General features: G+C 42.6%; 1 protein-coding gene across 10 annotated transcripts in view; it reads left to right on the top strand.

Annotated features, from left to right (window-relative positions):
• Positions 1 to 17,717, top strand: part of rbfox2 (RNA binding fox-1 homolog 2) — a 72,872-nt gene that overhangs the window by 22,096 nt on the left and 33,059 nt on the right. The window contains exon 1 of one of the 10 annotated variants that reach the window (XM_017481812.3): positions 4,460 to 4,738. The exons of the other annotated variants lie outside the window; for them this stretch is intronic. Coding sequence (XP_017337301.1) covers positions 4,706 to 4,738 — 33 coding nt within the window. The 5' untranslated portion in view covers positions 4,460 to 4,705. Of the gene's footprint in view, positions 1 to 4,459; positions 4,739 to 17,717 lie in introns of those variants that run through there. 10 annotated transcript variants of the gene reach the window in all.

Genomic DNA, 17,717 nt, shown 5'->3' with positions numbered 1-17,717 from the left:
AGTCTTCTCCTATAATGTCTGATGAGGTTGGAGAATACATGGCAAGGGATCTGAGAGCGTTCCTCCATACAGAATCTCTCCAGATCCTTCACATTTCAAGGTCCACGCTGGTGGACGCTCCTCTTCAGTTCACCCCACAGGTTTTCCATGGGGTTCAGGTCAGGGGATTGGGATGGCCATGGCAGGACCTTGATTTTGTGGTCAGTAAACCATTTTTGTGTTGATTTTGATGTATGTTTTGGATCATTGTCCTGCTGGGAAATCCAACCACGGCCCATTTTAAGCTTTCTGTCAGAGGCAGGCAGGTTTTCATTTAATATCTGTTGATATTTGAGAGAGTCCATGATGCCATGAATCCTAACAAAATATCCAGGTCCTCTAGCAGAAAAACCCTAAAACATTAAAGAGCCCCCACCACATTTAACCATGGGCATGAGGTACTTTTCCATATGGCTACCTCTCTGTGTGCACCAAAACCACCTCTGGTGTTTATTACCAAAAAGCTCTGTTTTGGTTTCATACCTCATATTTATTCCCCTGTGAAACAGGAAGTCATGGTTGAACAATATCTTGTTCCTAGTCACCCAGGTGTACTTAAAAATATAAAATGGGAATATACTTAGGGTTAGGGTTAGAATATATTTTTTCTTATATGAATTCACAGGGGTGCCAATAATTGCTGCACTCTTTTATCTAACAAAGATTTTATTTGATAAACCTGTGGTGTGTTTGTAATTGTCTGATATCCGTGAGAGCAGAGCATTTTTGTGAATATTTTAAACAGTTTTTCATTGCCGCCTTTGCTCATATTTGCCAAGAGTGCTGTGCGTGTGCGTGCGTGTGCGTGCGTGTGCGTGCGTGCGTGTGCGTGCGTGTGCGTGCGTGTGTGCATGAGTGCGTGCATATATATGTGTATTTATATATAAATAAATAATGGGCCTTTTCTTTCATTTTTCACCATGGCTGTGTGGGTGTATGCACAGTGCTTTTAATGCCATATGAGGTGAAAACCAGCTGATTATCAAAATATATATGTGCATTAGTTATTGTGTGTTTATATAACCAAATGGAACATACTGCTGAGTGCATAAATTTGCATCCCATTTGGACAAAAAAAACATAATTTATGCTTAAAAGACATTTGGTGTGTGAGGTTTCAAAGATGCTCCTTCATTAGCACTCCTAACAAAAATGACCAAATTGTGTGTTAGGATATTAATAGTAGACGAGCGTATCTCCGTTTCTCCCTCTCTGATGCATTTTGTCATTGTGTGTGTGTGTGTGTGTGTAATATATATAAAACACATGCAGTCATGTGATAAAATAAGTACACCCCATGGAAATTGTTGGCTTTTTTGACATATTTGGACAAGCAAACATTTGATCCTCTTTGAAACAGTGCCTCTCAATAAAGGTGATATACTTGAACAGAACCACAAGGAAACTTTGCTTTTTCAATCATTTAATCAGCAGAAATATCAATAGATGTGATATTCTTCTGTGGAAAAAGTAAGTACACCCTTGTCCTCAGAAGCTAATATTGCCCCCTTTATCAGAAATAACTTCTTGCAGGCGTTTTGCATAATTGTCCACTAGGCTTGCTGGAATGTTTGACCATCTTCCATGCAATATTCTTTCAGTTGCAAGGGTTTTCTTGCATGTTTTAAATCTCCCCACAACATTTCAATGGGATTCAAATCCAGGCTTTGACTAGTCCATTCCATAACCCTCCATTTTCTTTTTTTTTTTGAGCCGTTCCTTGGTCGTTTTGCTAGTGTGCTTAGGATCATTATCCCGTTGAAAGGTCCACTTTTGGTTCAACTTCAACTTTCGGACAGATGGCCTCACATTATCTTCAAGCACTCTTTGATATGATGCAGAATTCATAGTTGAATCAGTGAATGCAAGCTGTCCAGTCCATAGGACATTTCCACCACAGTGCTTCACAGTCGGTATGAGGTGCTTCTCCTGAAAAGCTGTCTTTTGTCTGCACCAAACATGTCTGCTGTTACTGTGGCCAAACAACTCTATCTTTGATTCGTCTATCCAAAGCACATTATTCCAAAAGGCCTGGTGTTTGCCTGCTGTATATGCTCACTGGCAAACTGTAGTCTTGCAATGGCTTTTTCCTGCAGGTCAAATCTTTCTGATTGTAGAAGCATGCACTTTGACACCAACAGTTGCTAGAATCACTAGCAGATTCTGTGAGAATTTTGAGCTTCTTGGAGACATCTTTTTGTATCAGACAGTCTGATCTTGGGCTGAATTTGCTGGGACAGCCAGTCCTAGACAAATCGGCAGTCGTTTGAAATCTGCGCCACCTGTAGATGATTTTCCTTACAATGGCATGATGCACTTCCAATAATTTGGAGATCTTTTTAAATCCTTTACCAGACTCCTAGGCGTCCACAATATTTTTTTCTGAAAGCCTTTCAGAACTCTTTTGATCTTGGCGTGATGACACCACACACCTCAATAGCAAAAGGAACACCAGATACTAGCTGTGAGAGGTTTATAAATAAAACGGCTTCCACCTGCACTCCCTAAGCAGGTTCTAATCGCTGGCACCCAGTCTTGAATGACTGACATTAATTTTAGGTGTACTTACTTTTTCTATGTGACTGATCTGTTTTTAAAAAAAAATTCATTTAAAATGTGAACATTCGCTACAAAATGTACATTTGTCATTTTCTTCTGATCTTTCTTCGAATTGTTGCACACCGCATGTTTTTTGCACCATTCTGTTTAAATTCCAGAGACGTTTGTGTGTAAAAATCCCAGATCAACCGTTTCTGAAATACTCAACCCCAGCCCATCTGGCAACAGCAACCACACCAATGTCCCTCTCAGTGGCTATGTTTACATGCACGCATTTCCGTCAATCCCAATGAAAACGGGTGCACCCGAACCTTTTATTTGTGCATTTATACGAATTCCGAACAAAGCTTCTGTGCAAGCGTACAGCATCTGTCGTCATGCCGACCATACAATAGCGGGGAAAGAAAGCCATGGACGTGCCACCAAATGACCTAATAGGATTTTTATCTTTTTTTTTTTTGCTTTGTTGACTTATAAACATATGTCAGCAACAGCCCCCCCCCCCCCCCCCCGACTGACCGACTGAATCCTCCAAACTGCATTTCCTCAAACACGTCTTTTGTAGAGATCGTTACTGTGGACTTTTCTTCCGTCCAGTCTCTCGACAATCTTTTTGTCTTTTAATATGTTCAACAAAATATTTTGTCTCCTCCATCTACCAGTATTTTCCACCGGACGCCATATTTAAGACGTGAACATGCGCACCACTCGAATGGATTAGAAAAGGAGTAAACCGCCCCTTCCCATCCAATCGATCAAGGTGTATACATGAAGGTTTACCAATCAGATTATTTGGTTGCGTGTAAATGTAGCCGGTGAGACTGACCTGTATCTGCCTGAGTTTATGCATTGCGCCGCTGTCACACGATTGGCCGATTAGATAATTGCGTGAAAGATCAGGGGTAGTAGTGTTCCTTTTAAAGTACACAGTGAGGGTAAATATTGTATGTGATGTATTCCAAACAATTTCGTATCCCTGAGTACTACTTTTGCATTTGTGCGATGTCCAGATTACTTAAAAATCGTTCTTGATGTATTTGGATTGTTGCCTTGTTCATGGCCAGCATGTAGATTCTCAGGGTTTTCCCATCTCGTAATCCATATCTTGTTAACACTGATGCCTGTGTGTATGTTTATGTTTTGGCCTTGTGTGACACATGTCACTTCCAGAATTTACCCGCGTTTTCAGTGGTATTTGTGCGCATTATCAGATTGTTGAGTCGAGGTAGTTAATCCTCATATCATCCCGGGTTTATCCTCCTTTCTCTCCCTCTGTAATCCCTCCATCCCTGCCTTTATCCATTTATCACCATCTGTTTAACTCTGAGGCCGGGTCTTTCCGCCCTGTTCAGCCGGCCGCTCTCGAGTATTAGAACGACACGGAAATATAGAACCGACTAAAAGCACCACTCGGACGGCTCTATTGCTGCGACGTTTCCGTCTCTGATCTAATATTCATCCAGGCGTCGGAATACGCTTCTAGCGCGCCGTGGCTTCGTGCCGTTCCATTAACGGAATCGCACGGTACTGAATGCCGTCCCACGATTCCGTCAGACTGGCTGTCCATTAGCCAGCGAGAGAGGAGCGTAGATGTTGTCAACAGAGACACGGCAGGATTATTGCACCACGCCATCGACGAGCGAAGAACGCCTTCTTTCCATTTTTTTCTTTTCTGGCTCCCTGAGGTGCAAACAGCCCCAATTTACTCACCTACATGAAGAGCAGAAGAACAGTAGGAGGGAGAAAAGAGAGGGAAGAAAAAGTTTGCAGGTGTGACACAGGGCAGAGGGAGGGAGGGAAGGAGGGAGGGAGCAAGTGAACGAGCAAATGGTATCTGGGAAAGGGGAGGAGAGAAGGAAGACAAGCAGGAAGAGAGAGAGGGAGAGAGATGAGCAGGCAAGGACGCGGGACCGCAAACGACAGTGCGCGAGAGAGCGTGACGGAGCGCGATCTGGAGCTGCAGAGGAGAGCGAGGTGGGGAGGGGGCGCTAGACGGAAATAGTGAGAGGAGGGGACTGAGCGAGGGAGATTTTGAATGTGCGGGACTCTGAGGCAGTAGGACAGCGAGAGAGCGGATCAGAAGTGACCGGGTCCTGGTCCGAATACGATGATGGGACTGTATTACCCTTCCGTGTTGCCGGTAAGTAGAGCACGCACTAGCTTTGCAGTCAATTTGACGGCGCGTACGTTTCATCGCATGCCCCGCTTGTACTGCACTTCGAACGTTTCTCTCAAGTTTATGGTTCATGCTTCGGTTTTTGCGATAGAGAAGCAAAAAATCTCCGCACGCGTGCTTGGAAGCACTTGCACCATGGCATCGTCTTAAAAGCGAAAGAACGGCTGACGTCGTCTCGGAGTGTGTATGTCTGAGTGTGCGTTAGGGCCACGTTGACAGACAGGCCTAGACTCCTCCAAATGGCTCACGGTGAAGAAGGAGGGAGGGATGGGGGGCAAGGGGAGGAGAGGATAGAGAAAGAAAGTGCTTTGTTGTCCTCCCCTCCAGCTGTCCCCCATAACTCACCCCTGGCTTTTGAGCGAAGGGGGCAGGTGCCTGGAAACAGTTGTTCCACCAACACTATGCCTCCTGTCTGTCTGTCTATCTATCTATCTATCTATCTATTTATCTCTCTCTCTCTCTCTCTCTCTCTCTCTCTCTCTCTCTCTCTCTCTCTCTCCCCATTATAATTTTGATCTTCCGTCTTGTTGGATTGCACTTTACCCTGTTTACAGTGTGGCTGCACATGCACACTGTATCTCTGTCTCGTACCTTGGAATCCCGTTCCCTTTACAGTTTTGACCCCCCCCCCCCCCTCCGTTTTCCCTCCCTCCTTCCCTCGTCCTCTTCCCCCTCAGGCCCAAGCAGCTGTTATCTCTCTGTTTTCCTTTAAAAGCCGAGGCTGGGGGGAGGGCGCGGCCAGAACGCACCGGAATTGATTTCAGAATTGACCACTGCTTCTTTACAACAATTATAAGCAGACACAATGCAGGTTAAATATAGATTCCTGGTTGAGAACAGGGAAATGTTTATCCCATCTGGTTCGAAAGATGGAGGGATAAGACTTCTCCCCTGATCGAGTTATAGCGCCTTAATGCGACGCAGCGAGGAAGCTTCAGAAGCGCCAGCGGCGCAAAGGAAAGATTATACGGCTTCTCATGCGCCAGGGCAGAAAGTGTTGTGAGAGAAGTGGAGGGTTGTTGAAATATTTGCAGAGCCCCACCCGAGCATGTGCCCTAAGGGGAGGGAGAGACGCCTACCTGCCATTTATGGCTTTTATACACTCACTCTCTCTCTCTCTCACACACGCGCACACACACATGAATTCTCACTCCTTGGAAAGAAAGAACCGCACAAGGCTTAAAAGGACAAGTCTGGTTTACGTAAAAGCTCAACAGGGATCCACACTTTAAATGTGTACATGACATCTAATAATATACCAACAGATCCTTATAGCAGGTCGTATACGGGTCGTCCGATGCATTCAGAAGCAGTTTACACTTCAGGGTTATGTCCAGGTAGTGATTTATGCAAATAAAGATGTACTGAGCGTGATCACACGGAGTCGCTCAGGAAAAGGTCCGAGACGTCGTTTAGCCACGTTACATAAGTGTCAATGTCTCGCCAAACCAAGTTTGTCAACATAAACACTTCCTAAGAAGAGAAGAGAAGGCACGCGCTCCATGAATAGTGATGTTTATGCTTTTAAACATTTGGTGCGAGATTTCAAAGGCATTCAGTGTAGATCCAAACGTATTCAATATAGATCCAGTGTGCTCCTCTCTTTCGGTCTCTCTTCTTCTTTTGTTTTTTTTTTTTTTTCTTTTTTCTTTTTTTTATATCCCCTCTAGTTGCCCAGAAACCTTACTGACAAGGCTAAGAAGTACTAGTACTGTAGCTAACGTATGGCGAGCCTCTTGGCTAGTTAAGACCATCAATAAAGTCTGTGGCCCTGTGAAGTGCTTAAGTCATCGGCGAACGTTTCCTGAAATGAGTTTTCATTCATTTTCTTTCTTTTTTTCTTTTTTTTTTTCTTTTCCCCAATATATTTAAGTGTGAGGTGACTGTTACTCATAGCTGAAGAGGTGTAATGACAGCTTTTTGCACCGCACTTTACAAAACATTTTTTGGATAAATGCATATTCCTAATTCTTTAAAAAAACATCGTTAGAAACTAGCAAAAATCATTTTGCCTTAACCAGATCGCACCTCTGTGTTGTTCAGTTTGGAAGTGAGTAGCTCGTTAATGTTAAATACACACACACACACCCAAAAAAAAAAAAAAAGTTTGTTTAGTCAAGGGTTTATTTACTTTCGCCGGTTGTTGAACCTACTTGTCTGCCATTTCACTATTTATTTAAAAAAAAAAACTAAAAAAAACAACAAAAAAAGACTAAGGGTGCATCTCAATCAGCTCGCTATGTCGTGAATCAGTATATCGTGTGCACGAGTTCGGGAACCGGTAAGGACCCTGACGCACTACACTTTGGGACACCGATCTCTCAATTTCCGGCGACATGACTACGTACTCGCGTTGCAAAACGTCACCACTGGCGTTTATCAGCCACAGGCAGGACCGGTATCCTTCTGACGTTATACGTTATATGAATTCGTTAGCTTAATCACAAGCGTTTCGGTCATGGTACGTCAAGCAGGATCATAGGCTAGCTAGTGGATATCGAAAAGTCGTTAGACTCGAACAAACCATATATCGGACGTCAAATATAGTTAAAAATCGCTAACGTGAGTAAGAACCATAACAAGCGGCTCACGGTTGTAGACGAAGTTGGCTGAGAGTTGGTCAACCATTTTTATTATTTTTTTTTCTTCTCCCAAGCTGAGAGGCTTCAGAAAATCTGGTGCCATTTCCAGTAAGGGAATATAGTGCACATCGATGCTCCCTGGTTTTTGCGGTGCATTGTGGGATTTAAGTTTTTATTTAGGGAGCAAACGTTGCATTGCACCAGAAGGACTTAGCGATTCAGACTGCCGTTAAAATGGCCGACTCCCTGACGCTTGAGACGCATGAAATCTGCTCATTATAACCCTAGAAGTCTGCCTAGTGATTTGTTCACTCCAAAACACTGCGACAAATCACGATTTTTGATGTCACAGCCGCCATCTTCATAAAGCACCAACACTCGAAGTTCAAAATGATGAGCATGCAAACACAGACGGCTATCAGATTCTAGCCTGTCTGACCAGAGACGTATTTGACTCCGAGTGTAAATGTATGTAGTTAAAATCTTAACAGAATGCACTCCGGTAGCTCACACGGTGCCATCACGACCATCACACACCCTGAGCACGTAGGACTGTTGGAGCAAATTTCAGGTTTTCCTCAAAAGTATTTACGTAAATGGTTTTTCAAATACTTCCTTTCATGTAGTGCGTTATGTTTTATAGATGTTTGCGAATGTAAAGTCTGCAAAGTTTCAAAAATCAAAGCGCACTCTCAAAAGAAGGAACTGATTCTGAACAGCTGAAACGAGTCGTTAGTGATTCCAGACTTTACTTCCTGTACTAACCTGCGTAGGTTTGTAACAAAAAGCCCCGCCTCTGGTCTTGATTGGCTGCTGAAACTCATTATGGTAGTGGGCGTTTCCTTTTTGAAACGGGCTGACCGCAGTAGACCCCAAGCACAACAGACTGGGACGTCTGACCAATCAGAGCAGAGTATGCTCTCTGAAAGGAGGAGTTTAGAATGAATCCTTTAGAACGGATCATTTAACGAGTCGTTTGTGAAACTGGAGGGGGGAAAAAGGTAACGCTGCGGTTTAAATTATGAGCACATTTAAGTGTTTTTTCCCCTTGGATGCATGTAAATCTATTTTTAAAATAAAATTAGGCACATTTCAAACCCATAATAGGTGCACTTTAAATATTCACCTACTTAAACACAAATCCGTAATGGAATGTGTAAGAGCCCACGTTCTACTTCATTCCAAAGCTTTCTTAGCCAAGTGTCCTTTGTGTTGCATCTAAATAAATGCAGGTTGTTTCTGATATATTTTTGCTTTTGCTTTTTTTTCTGTAATTTTCCCCCACATTTCACCCGTCACTCAGCTCTCTCTATCGCACAATCGCTATCAGCCGAAAGCTTAACATGTGCTTCCTCTGAGATTCATGAAGGCAGCCACCGATGGTGTTTTTTTTTCCCCCCTGAGCTGTCTGTACAGGATTTTGCTGAGGTTGTTTTTTTTTTTTCTCTTTTTTTCCCCTTGTGATTGTTGCGGCCAAAGGCACTCTATTTTCCCGTGGCTTTTTTCAAAGTTTGTGATGCAACTTGCGAAGATTTTCATACTTCATTTTGCGGAAAGCTACTCTGTCGAAATCGCACAAAGTTGTTTTGCACGGTCTTTCGCAGTGTTTGTTTTTAGCTGTACTCATGGTCGACGCACGTGAATCGAAGAGGGCTTTGGCTGAATGCGCGTTGTGATGTCACATGATATGTCGAAATCCTGGACGGACTGAGGAAAGCGCTGTCTGCTCTCTTCCGCCTACTTGAGCGCACAGAGACTGATTGGCTAGTGTCGATAACTACGTTTACATGGACAGCAGTAATCTAATTCTTGACCTTATTCTGAATGAGACAATATTCGGATTAAGCTGTTTACATGAGTCGCTTTTAGAATGCTCCTTTCATGTTTAGGTTTTACGTGTTATAGAACATAGAGCGATTAACGGCACACGTCATTACGTGTTTGTTATGGTACCGTATACAGTTTTGAGTTTCATTTTGAATTTTACGAACGCTTCAAGTGCAGGTAATTGTCTGTCATTCTATTTGTGCAAATAGACGACCGCTTGAAGCCGTGGGCTGCGTCCCATACAGCGTAGTTACCTACTATATAGTAGCCGAAATGCATGTATTTCTCCTACTATATGGCAGGTAAGTATGCGGTTTGGGACGCAGCCGTGCTCTCCTGAAACGGTTGAGCGTTGCCGTGTATGAATGTGTCCCGTCAGAAAATGCGGTGAAAACTCCCACACGACGTTAATAGTGTGATTAAGGTGTGTACCTGTCTATAACGCACTCCGATAATGCGACTAAAACAGGAATACGCCACACGTCTTAACTCGATCTGTGTTTACTTCGAATACGACTTTAATCGGATGAAGGTCATCTATAATCGCTGTTTACATGCTAGTTTCTTAATCAGAGTATCGTCTTAATCGGGTTCATATCGGGATATTATTGTCCATGTAAACGTACTGATAGACACAGCACAGAAAGAGATAATAGAAGTAATATGCGTAACAGATTTCAACAAGCTTATTTTCTGTGCTCGGAACTTTAAGCTTTAAGTTTCATGTAGGTGCATGCTGTAGTGTGTTACACTGTGTTGTGTGCATTCAAACTGAATCGGTACCAGGTTCGGGTTCCGGCTCAACCCGAAAATGATTCATGTGTAAAAGTGATTTCAAATGTCCATAATAATAATAATAATAATAATGGAAATACTAAACTGAGTAAATAGTAAAATAGTATATAATATAAATATAAGCGTTTAACGTAATGGAGATCGAGTTTAAATTCGGGCAACGTGTTATAGTTTATGACTGCTTCCGTGTCTCAGCGCAGGTGATGCAGACGTCACTCTAAACCCTTTGGTTGCAATGCAAACACGTCATGTGGTAGCTTTATCATAGACGACGACTATCAAACGGTACTGCTGGCCAGAAGTAAACCAAACAACCGTCGAGTAATATTTTTTTCCCCACGTACCACCTTTCCTCACAGCCATGCGCTCTTTCAGCTTACAACAACAACATGATAAATACTGACAATGAAATAGAATCTATGGGAAGGTCAGTCTAAAAATTCTTTTTTTTTTTTTTAATGCTGTGTATCATTCTGGGAAATTTTCAACACCACTAGTGGCAAAATAAAATGTCTATTATTATTATTATTATTATTATTATTATTAAAGTGCGTTACATTTTCTTTTGTGGTGCTTCATTCAGAAATCTGTCCACTGTAGCACTTTTGAATAAGCATGCTTCGTACGGATACATGTGGTAATGTGTTAAAGCAGACAAGCTTATATGTAAATAATATTCATGTTGAGTTTTATAGTAATCTGTATAGTAATCACATCCCGGTGTGTCTCTTGTTTGTTGTTTTGCATAAGCACCAAGTTTGCACTCGCGCATCAATCTGTTCTCGGCCTCGCCGCTGTCCGCTCTGTATCGACCCAGCTGATGGTAATGGCTGGTGATGTATACAAACAGACGCAGCCCTTGTGCGATTCCTCCAGGTTCTTCTCCATCTCGATACAGACAGGCCTTACATAACAACAGGAAATGACTTCACATTAGCTCATCATGTCAGATTTCAGAGCAGGATTAAGGTTTTGGCTTAGAGGCTGTTTTTGTAAAGCACTGGCTGTTCTCTTAATGGTTACCTGATCTGTAATGGGGCGAGTTTAAGCGGGGGGGGGGCTTTGTAGGCAGTGAACGCAGCATTTTTCCTGATTACAAATTATCGTACCAAAATAGGCACGTGATCTTAATCGGTATTGATGATATTTTGGGTTCATTCCCTTTTTGGAAGCATGCCATTTTTAAATCCATGACGTTCATTCTTGTTTTTGGGTCAATTCTAGCTTCCTAATATCATGGTTATGAGTGTCCAGGTGTTACGACCTGTTTATGACCTGCTGTTTCAGTTTGAATTGACTACAATCGCAAGGAAGTGTGTGAGGTGGTTAAAAATAAATAAGTCTCGTTCATCAGTCATCCTGTGAAGCGGCTCTCGACTCGGCCTAACCTAGATCGACTCGTTTCTCGGTCAGCTGAAGTGTCCAGAAGGTGAAGTGTGTGTCAGGACTTGCGCTGCACGTTCGCACGTGCGTGTGTACGTCTGTGTTCACGCACACACACCTCCTCACTCACATCTTCACCTCCTCTTTTGAAGCACATGGCCGACATCCAAGATAGCTCAGCAGTGATTTACGGATTCATAACAGAAGCATGTAGATTCACGACGTGATTGGTCCGAACCCGCACAGAGAGTCAGACCCTATAAGGACATGCGCAGACTAGCCGTAAACCAATCACCTGGCTGCAGAGTTTGACGGACAGTCGAGACAGCAGGCCACACACCAGAGGTCCAGAGGCTTTTCCAGAGCGTGAAAGAAGGGACGAGGAAGAAGAGCAGAGCGTTTCAGAGCGATAAACATCGCTCTCGAGGAACACAGCGAGGTGTTTTTCCGCACCTCGGAACGGTTCCAATTACATCTTCATCTTGACATTTAACACTCCACTCAGCTGGATGCTTTCAGTGTGACTGTACGAAGAAGTATATTAGTGATGTCAGAACGTTATATCATTTTTAAATATTATTATTATTATTATTATTATTATTATTATTATTATTATTATTAAGTATCCTACATGTGAGTAGGTAATTTTCTGACTTTCCAAATGTTGTTCTGTTGGAGATTTTGTCACAGTGGTGCTTGAAAGTTTGTGAACCCTTTAGAATTTTCCATGTCTCTGCCCAAATGTGACCAAAGACAAGGTCGGATTTTTACACAAGTCCTAAAAGTAGATAAAGAGAGCCCAATTAAACAAACGAGACAAAAATATTATACATGGCCATTTATTTATTGAGGAAAATGATCCAATATTGCATGTGAATGGCAAACTTGTGAACCTTTTTTTGCTTTCGGTATGTGGTGTGACACCCGCCCCCAAACTTGGTCTGTAGCTGCTGTAACGTAAGTGATAACAGGAGCTAGCTTGTTTTGTGGATGTTCCACGACTATAAATGAAACATAAGGTGACACGAAATCCGAAGGGAATTAAGAATGCGAAGTGTAGTCGTTGAAGCTGACAGCCGGACTTTCTTTTGCTGCGTCAAACCTCTGGATTTGGGATATTATTAGCTCCAAATTGGCCTTAGAGAATGTTTGGCGTTTACACGTGATGAAGGCAATCAGTGCAGCTGTCACGTCAGTAACGAGCGGCATCACTCACAGGGCATCCCACGATGCCGTGCAGTTCTTACGATGGCGCTACGGCAGGCGCTCGCCAACTGACCTGTAAATAACCAGCGCTTTTTTCACTTCTCTCGCTCCACCGCACATGTGCACTTAGACAGCCTGAGAGCACGGTATGATCACGACACGCGCACACACACACACACACACACACACACACACACACACACACACACACAGATGTGTTAACCGCGTTAAGAGGCTGCTTTCTCATTGCACCCTCCCCAAGCATCTCGCAATAAACCCAATTGAGTTTCCTGCACAAATCGCATTTGCGCAGTTCATTTTGTCGTCTGCTGTCGTCCCGTTCCATCTTTATTGCAGCGTCTGCCTGCGCTCCACGCTCCGAACGCTCTCCGACACCACGCCGGCCGTTAATAGTCACACCTGACCCCAAGATCAGACCACTTCCTGTAACGGAGGAAATGAAAGCCGGACTGAGACGCCAGCACTGTAAAAGCATGCTCATGCGCAGGGATGTACAAATGGTTGATGTGTGCAATATATCACACTGTTACAATATCCTTATCCTGGACATGATCAATCAAAAATATCATCAGTCCAAGAAACGTGGAGGTGGCTGTTTAGATTGGATTTCGTTGTGGTGGTTGTACTTGGCATCTGATTTTCAGGTTTTGCACCGCTGTCGGGATTAGCATCTATCTAGCAGCTGTTATGTGACATTCGTTTAATAATAATTTGACTTAAATAGTAATTATTAGGGGTATTATCTAAAAATTATCTTTTAATAATATGAAAATGTGATTTTCAAATTTTTTTTAGTGTATTTAGATTTCATTTGTTTAAATTTAGATTTTTACTTTTTTATGTTTATTTAGATGAGCAAAATCGGATGTTACTCAGAACAGTTGTTTGTTCTGTTTTTATTTTCATTTAAATATATTTTTTTAATGATCTATTACATGATTCAGAAAATCTGACATGCATTCATATTTTCTTAATTCATTCATTCTTCTTATTTATTTTTATTTTTAACAACAAGGGGCTTCTTATTATTATTATTATTACTATTATTAACATTATTATTATTATTATTATTATTATTATTATTATTATTACTATTATTATTAACAACGGCTATTCTTTTTCTATTAACAGCACTGATTATTAAGATTTATTATAGCAGCAGTTGTGATTGGATGAAAAGTAAATTTATTTCCCACATTTTATGAAAATGACTTTTGGAATATGGTGATAATGTGGGAAACCGCGTGTGTTTGAGAGAGTGTACAGAGCTGAACGTGCACACACACACACACACACACACACACACACACACACACACACACACACCCAGGCGAGTTGTGTGTTTGCTGCAGTGTGACAGCAGGTGATAAATCACCCGTTCATACCAGCGCAGGCGGAGCAGATAGCAGTGCTATTATTACCAGGCTCTGTCTTTTCTCTCCCCTCTCGCTCTCTCACTTCTCCAGACCTCCCTCATTCTCTTTCCACCCCCCCCCCCCCCCTGTCTCTTTCTTTCTTTTTCTCTGTCCACACAGCGCTGCCATGTAGGGAAGTGATGCTTGTTTCACCATCCAGAAGGAATGTGCACTTGACAGCACAGATTTTCCTTTCCCTCTCGTCCTCCTTCTCTCTATTCTTCCCCTCTTCTTAATCTTTTCTCTGCATCCTTTCTTCCTTTTCCCCCTCAAATTTCTCTTCTTGCTTTGTGTGTTCATTGTGCAGTCACAATTCCTGTCACTTCTTTCCCCCGGCTTCTCTCTCTCCTCTGTCCGTCTTCTCTTTCTCTGCTTTCTCTCTTTTTTTTTTCTTTTTTTTTTCTTTGTCACATCACTACATTTTCTCTTGCCCTCTCTCTCTCTCTCTCTCTCTCTCTCTCTCTCTCCTGTTTTTCTTTCACGATCTCGCTCTTTTTAACTTAGCGCCCTCCAGTCATTTTTCTCCTTCTCTCTGTAGTTTCTGTCTCGCACGTTTTCCATTTTCATCTCTTTCCTTTCTTCTATTTTTCTTCTCTAAAACTTTTCTTAAGTTAACTGAAGTGTCTTTGTGTCAGCAGTATTTTATTGACCTGAAGGTTACAAATCATGTTATTCTCCATCTCTGCTCTCATGTGTTCTCCACCTCTCCCTCCCTCTCCCTCTCCCTCTCTCCTTCTCTCTCTCTCCCTCTCCCTCTCTCTCCCTCCCTCTCCCTCTCTCTCTCTCTCTCTCCCTCTCCCTCTCTCTCCCTCCCTCTCTCTCTCTCTCTCTCTCTCTGTGTCTCTCTCCCTCTCTCTCTCCCCCTCTCCCTCTCTCTCTCTCTCTCCCTCTCTCTCTCTCTCTCTCTCTCTCTCTCTCTCTCTCTCTCTCTCTCTCTCTCTCCCTCTCTCTCTCTCTCTGTGTCATACCCTTGGACACGGTGCATGAGTGTGTACAGCTGTTGCAAGCCTTTTTACAGTAGATGTTTATTCAGATGTTTATCACAGATTACCAAACATCATAATAGATGAATTTTTTATTATAGCAGTCATGTGTACAGCGTGCGTGCAGAAAATCGGTTCGAGAAGATGTTTTGTGCAGGTTACAGGTCTCCTTCTCACGTGATCCACTCGCTAAGAGATGCTTGGGAAAATGCCACTTACGATGCAACAGTAGTTTCTTTTTAGGCAATTATAGCGAATGTTTATTACGTACAGTTTGTGACAGTACTGCGAATTATCAGATGAAAATTTTACATTAGCACGAGCCTCGTATGCCTAATCGCTGAATTCTCGATTCTGATTGGCCGGAAAGTGTCGTTTTTATTTTCTCTAAGAGCAGATCTGACATTTGTTTCTGGCTGAAAGGTTTATACTGATGCGTTATTGTTTTTCTAGTAGCTTACTTACTGTTGAAATGATGATGCCTTCTATGAGATGTTCATTTAGCAGTTTTGGACTAAGTCTCCTGTGTAAACGCTGTGCGAAAGTTAGGTTTTTGGATGCAGGAGAGTCTTTAGGATGGGTGACTTTGTGGTGTCTCATTAATCGAGGTCAAACAATAATGGATTTTACCAATAATTAAGTTGTGCGGTACCTACCTGCCGATACCCGCTTAATCAGCCGCTTGATACTGAATGAAAACATAACGCTCAAAGTAAATACTGCTGAACTTTACAACAAAAATAAACAGTACTGACCGTACCATGAAACTACTGTTCTTTTTTAAAATGCAATAATATTAATATATTAACTGTTAATAAATATGAAAGTAAATAAAAGATATACATCCAAACTGAACCAAGAAGTAACACTGCATATAACAAATAAAAATAATAATAAACACTTCAAATAACACAACACAATTTGTCAGCGATAGTTATTATTTCACCTCTAGGGGCCGCTCTCATACTGTATGACGACAGCAGACCCTTCTCAGCCGCTGTGTGGGTTTTTTTGCAGATAAACCATAGTTCCAGGGTTCCAGAGGTGAACCAAATCAACCGGTCGACCTCTACTCAGTAACATGGCAAGAGTTCTTCATGTTACTTGCCTTGGAAGTGGAAAGTCAGCGCTTGCTGAACTCTGAGCTGTGGAAGCGTTTTCGTTGTTGTTTTTTTTCTTTCCCCTAGTCACTGGTGGGAAGTTACAACTTGCGGCATTTTTAAATCGAACGCAGGATAAGACAGCTCAACTTGATGTTACGACGTTCCTCAACATTAAATGGAACTGTAAACAGATAAAAAGTATAACGTGACATTCGTTTATTAGCGAATTATAATCTTTGACAAATTGCACCAACACCTGGTTCCGTCGTGTTTTTATGGCTTATTTGTCACGTTTCATATGACCCGTTTAAAAATGTCATCGTGTGAATGAGTCTGCTGGAATTTTCTTTGCAGATTGTTTTGTTAGGAGCGTGTGACAAGTTATCTAATGGTCACGGCTGTCGTTCCTGTGCTGCGTTCCTCCTGAAGTCTTTGCGCGTGCCGGTGCGCTCATTACAAATAAAGTCGCTCTGTGCTCGGAGGCACATTTGTCTAGCTGCAGGTGTTGTATGTCAGGGTGTGTGTGTGTGTGTGTGTGTGTGTGTGTGTGTGTGTGTGTGTGTGTGTGTGTGTGTGAGGGGATAGGGCCAGGTGTTGTGTGTTCGGCCAGCGTGCACACGTTGCACTGCTGGCTTTTCATCCTCAGCGTCATGTGGAAGAGTATGTGATGAGGCCGTTTGCTCTTAATTATGCATGAGCTCCTCATGAATATTTAAAAGACGCCTGAAAATCCTCTCGTCACTACAGAGGTCTGGGGCAAGATGGAGAGCTGATGATGGAGTGAAAGGAGAGCGAGCGAGCGAGAGAGAGAGAGAGAGAGAGAGAGGCGACGTTTCTAGCAAAGAGGAAAATTATGATTTGGAGTTTCCATTAAACGTATACAGTATGAACCCAATGTTAACAGATTTAGCGCTTCAAGTGGAAATTTCTGCCGTTGCACAGAATTCTACTGCCGATCACATGGTAGTGATTTTGAAACCCATTCAGTAACCCGGTGGTTAAGATTCTGTCCTAGCAATCACAAGGTTCCGCACACGGTGCGTGAAAGCAGCCGTAATCCTTTCTTCAGTTGATTACGTTTAAGGTTGCTCACCTTTTGCATTAGGAGAATGTCAAGCAGAGCTGAGCTCACTGCTCTCATTTGAGGCACGGTCGAGCGGTAGTGAAGTAATGCAATTTGACACTCATTTATAGGGAAAAGTGTTCATTTCAGAAGCGTATAATATTTTCCTTCAGGCGATTTAAAGCGCGGTCATTTTTGCTAGTTCAGAGGCTTAGCTCGGGTCTGTATCTGTAGACAGAAGAGAATCCGATGACGACGTGCTATCGCGTAGTAGTGTTGGTGTTATTCCGACTCAGTGCTCATTTAAAAAAAAACAACACGCAGGTACAGAATCTGATACGAGGCGATGCTGTGACGTAAGCCCGGCGTATGCTGTGAGGCTAACGAACGGTCGAGACGAAATGCCTGCAATCGTCTTCGTACAATACGTGTGACCTGAGAAAACAACGTAAGCATAAAACTCAGCATACCGGAGCTCATCGCTAGCAGCAGCAAACAATAAACGCTGTCTAGGCGAGAAAAAACGTCTACATAGAGTACTACGCGTGTTAAAATGACAGCTCGT

The sequence above is a fragment of the Ictalurus punctatus genome, chromosome 12, assembly GCF_001660625.3.
Source record: "Ictalurus punctatus breed USDA103 chromosome 12, Coco_2.0, whole genome shotgun sequence".
Classification (NCBI taxonomy): Eukaryota; Metazoa; Chordata; class Actinopteri; order Siluriformes; family Ictaluridae; genus Ictalurus; species Ictalurus punctatus.
This window is presented reverse-complemented; position numbering and strand designations above follow the sequence as displayed.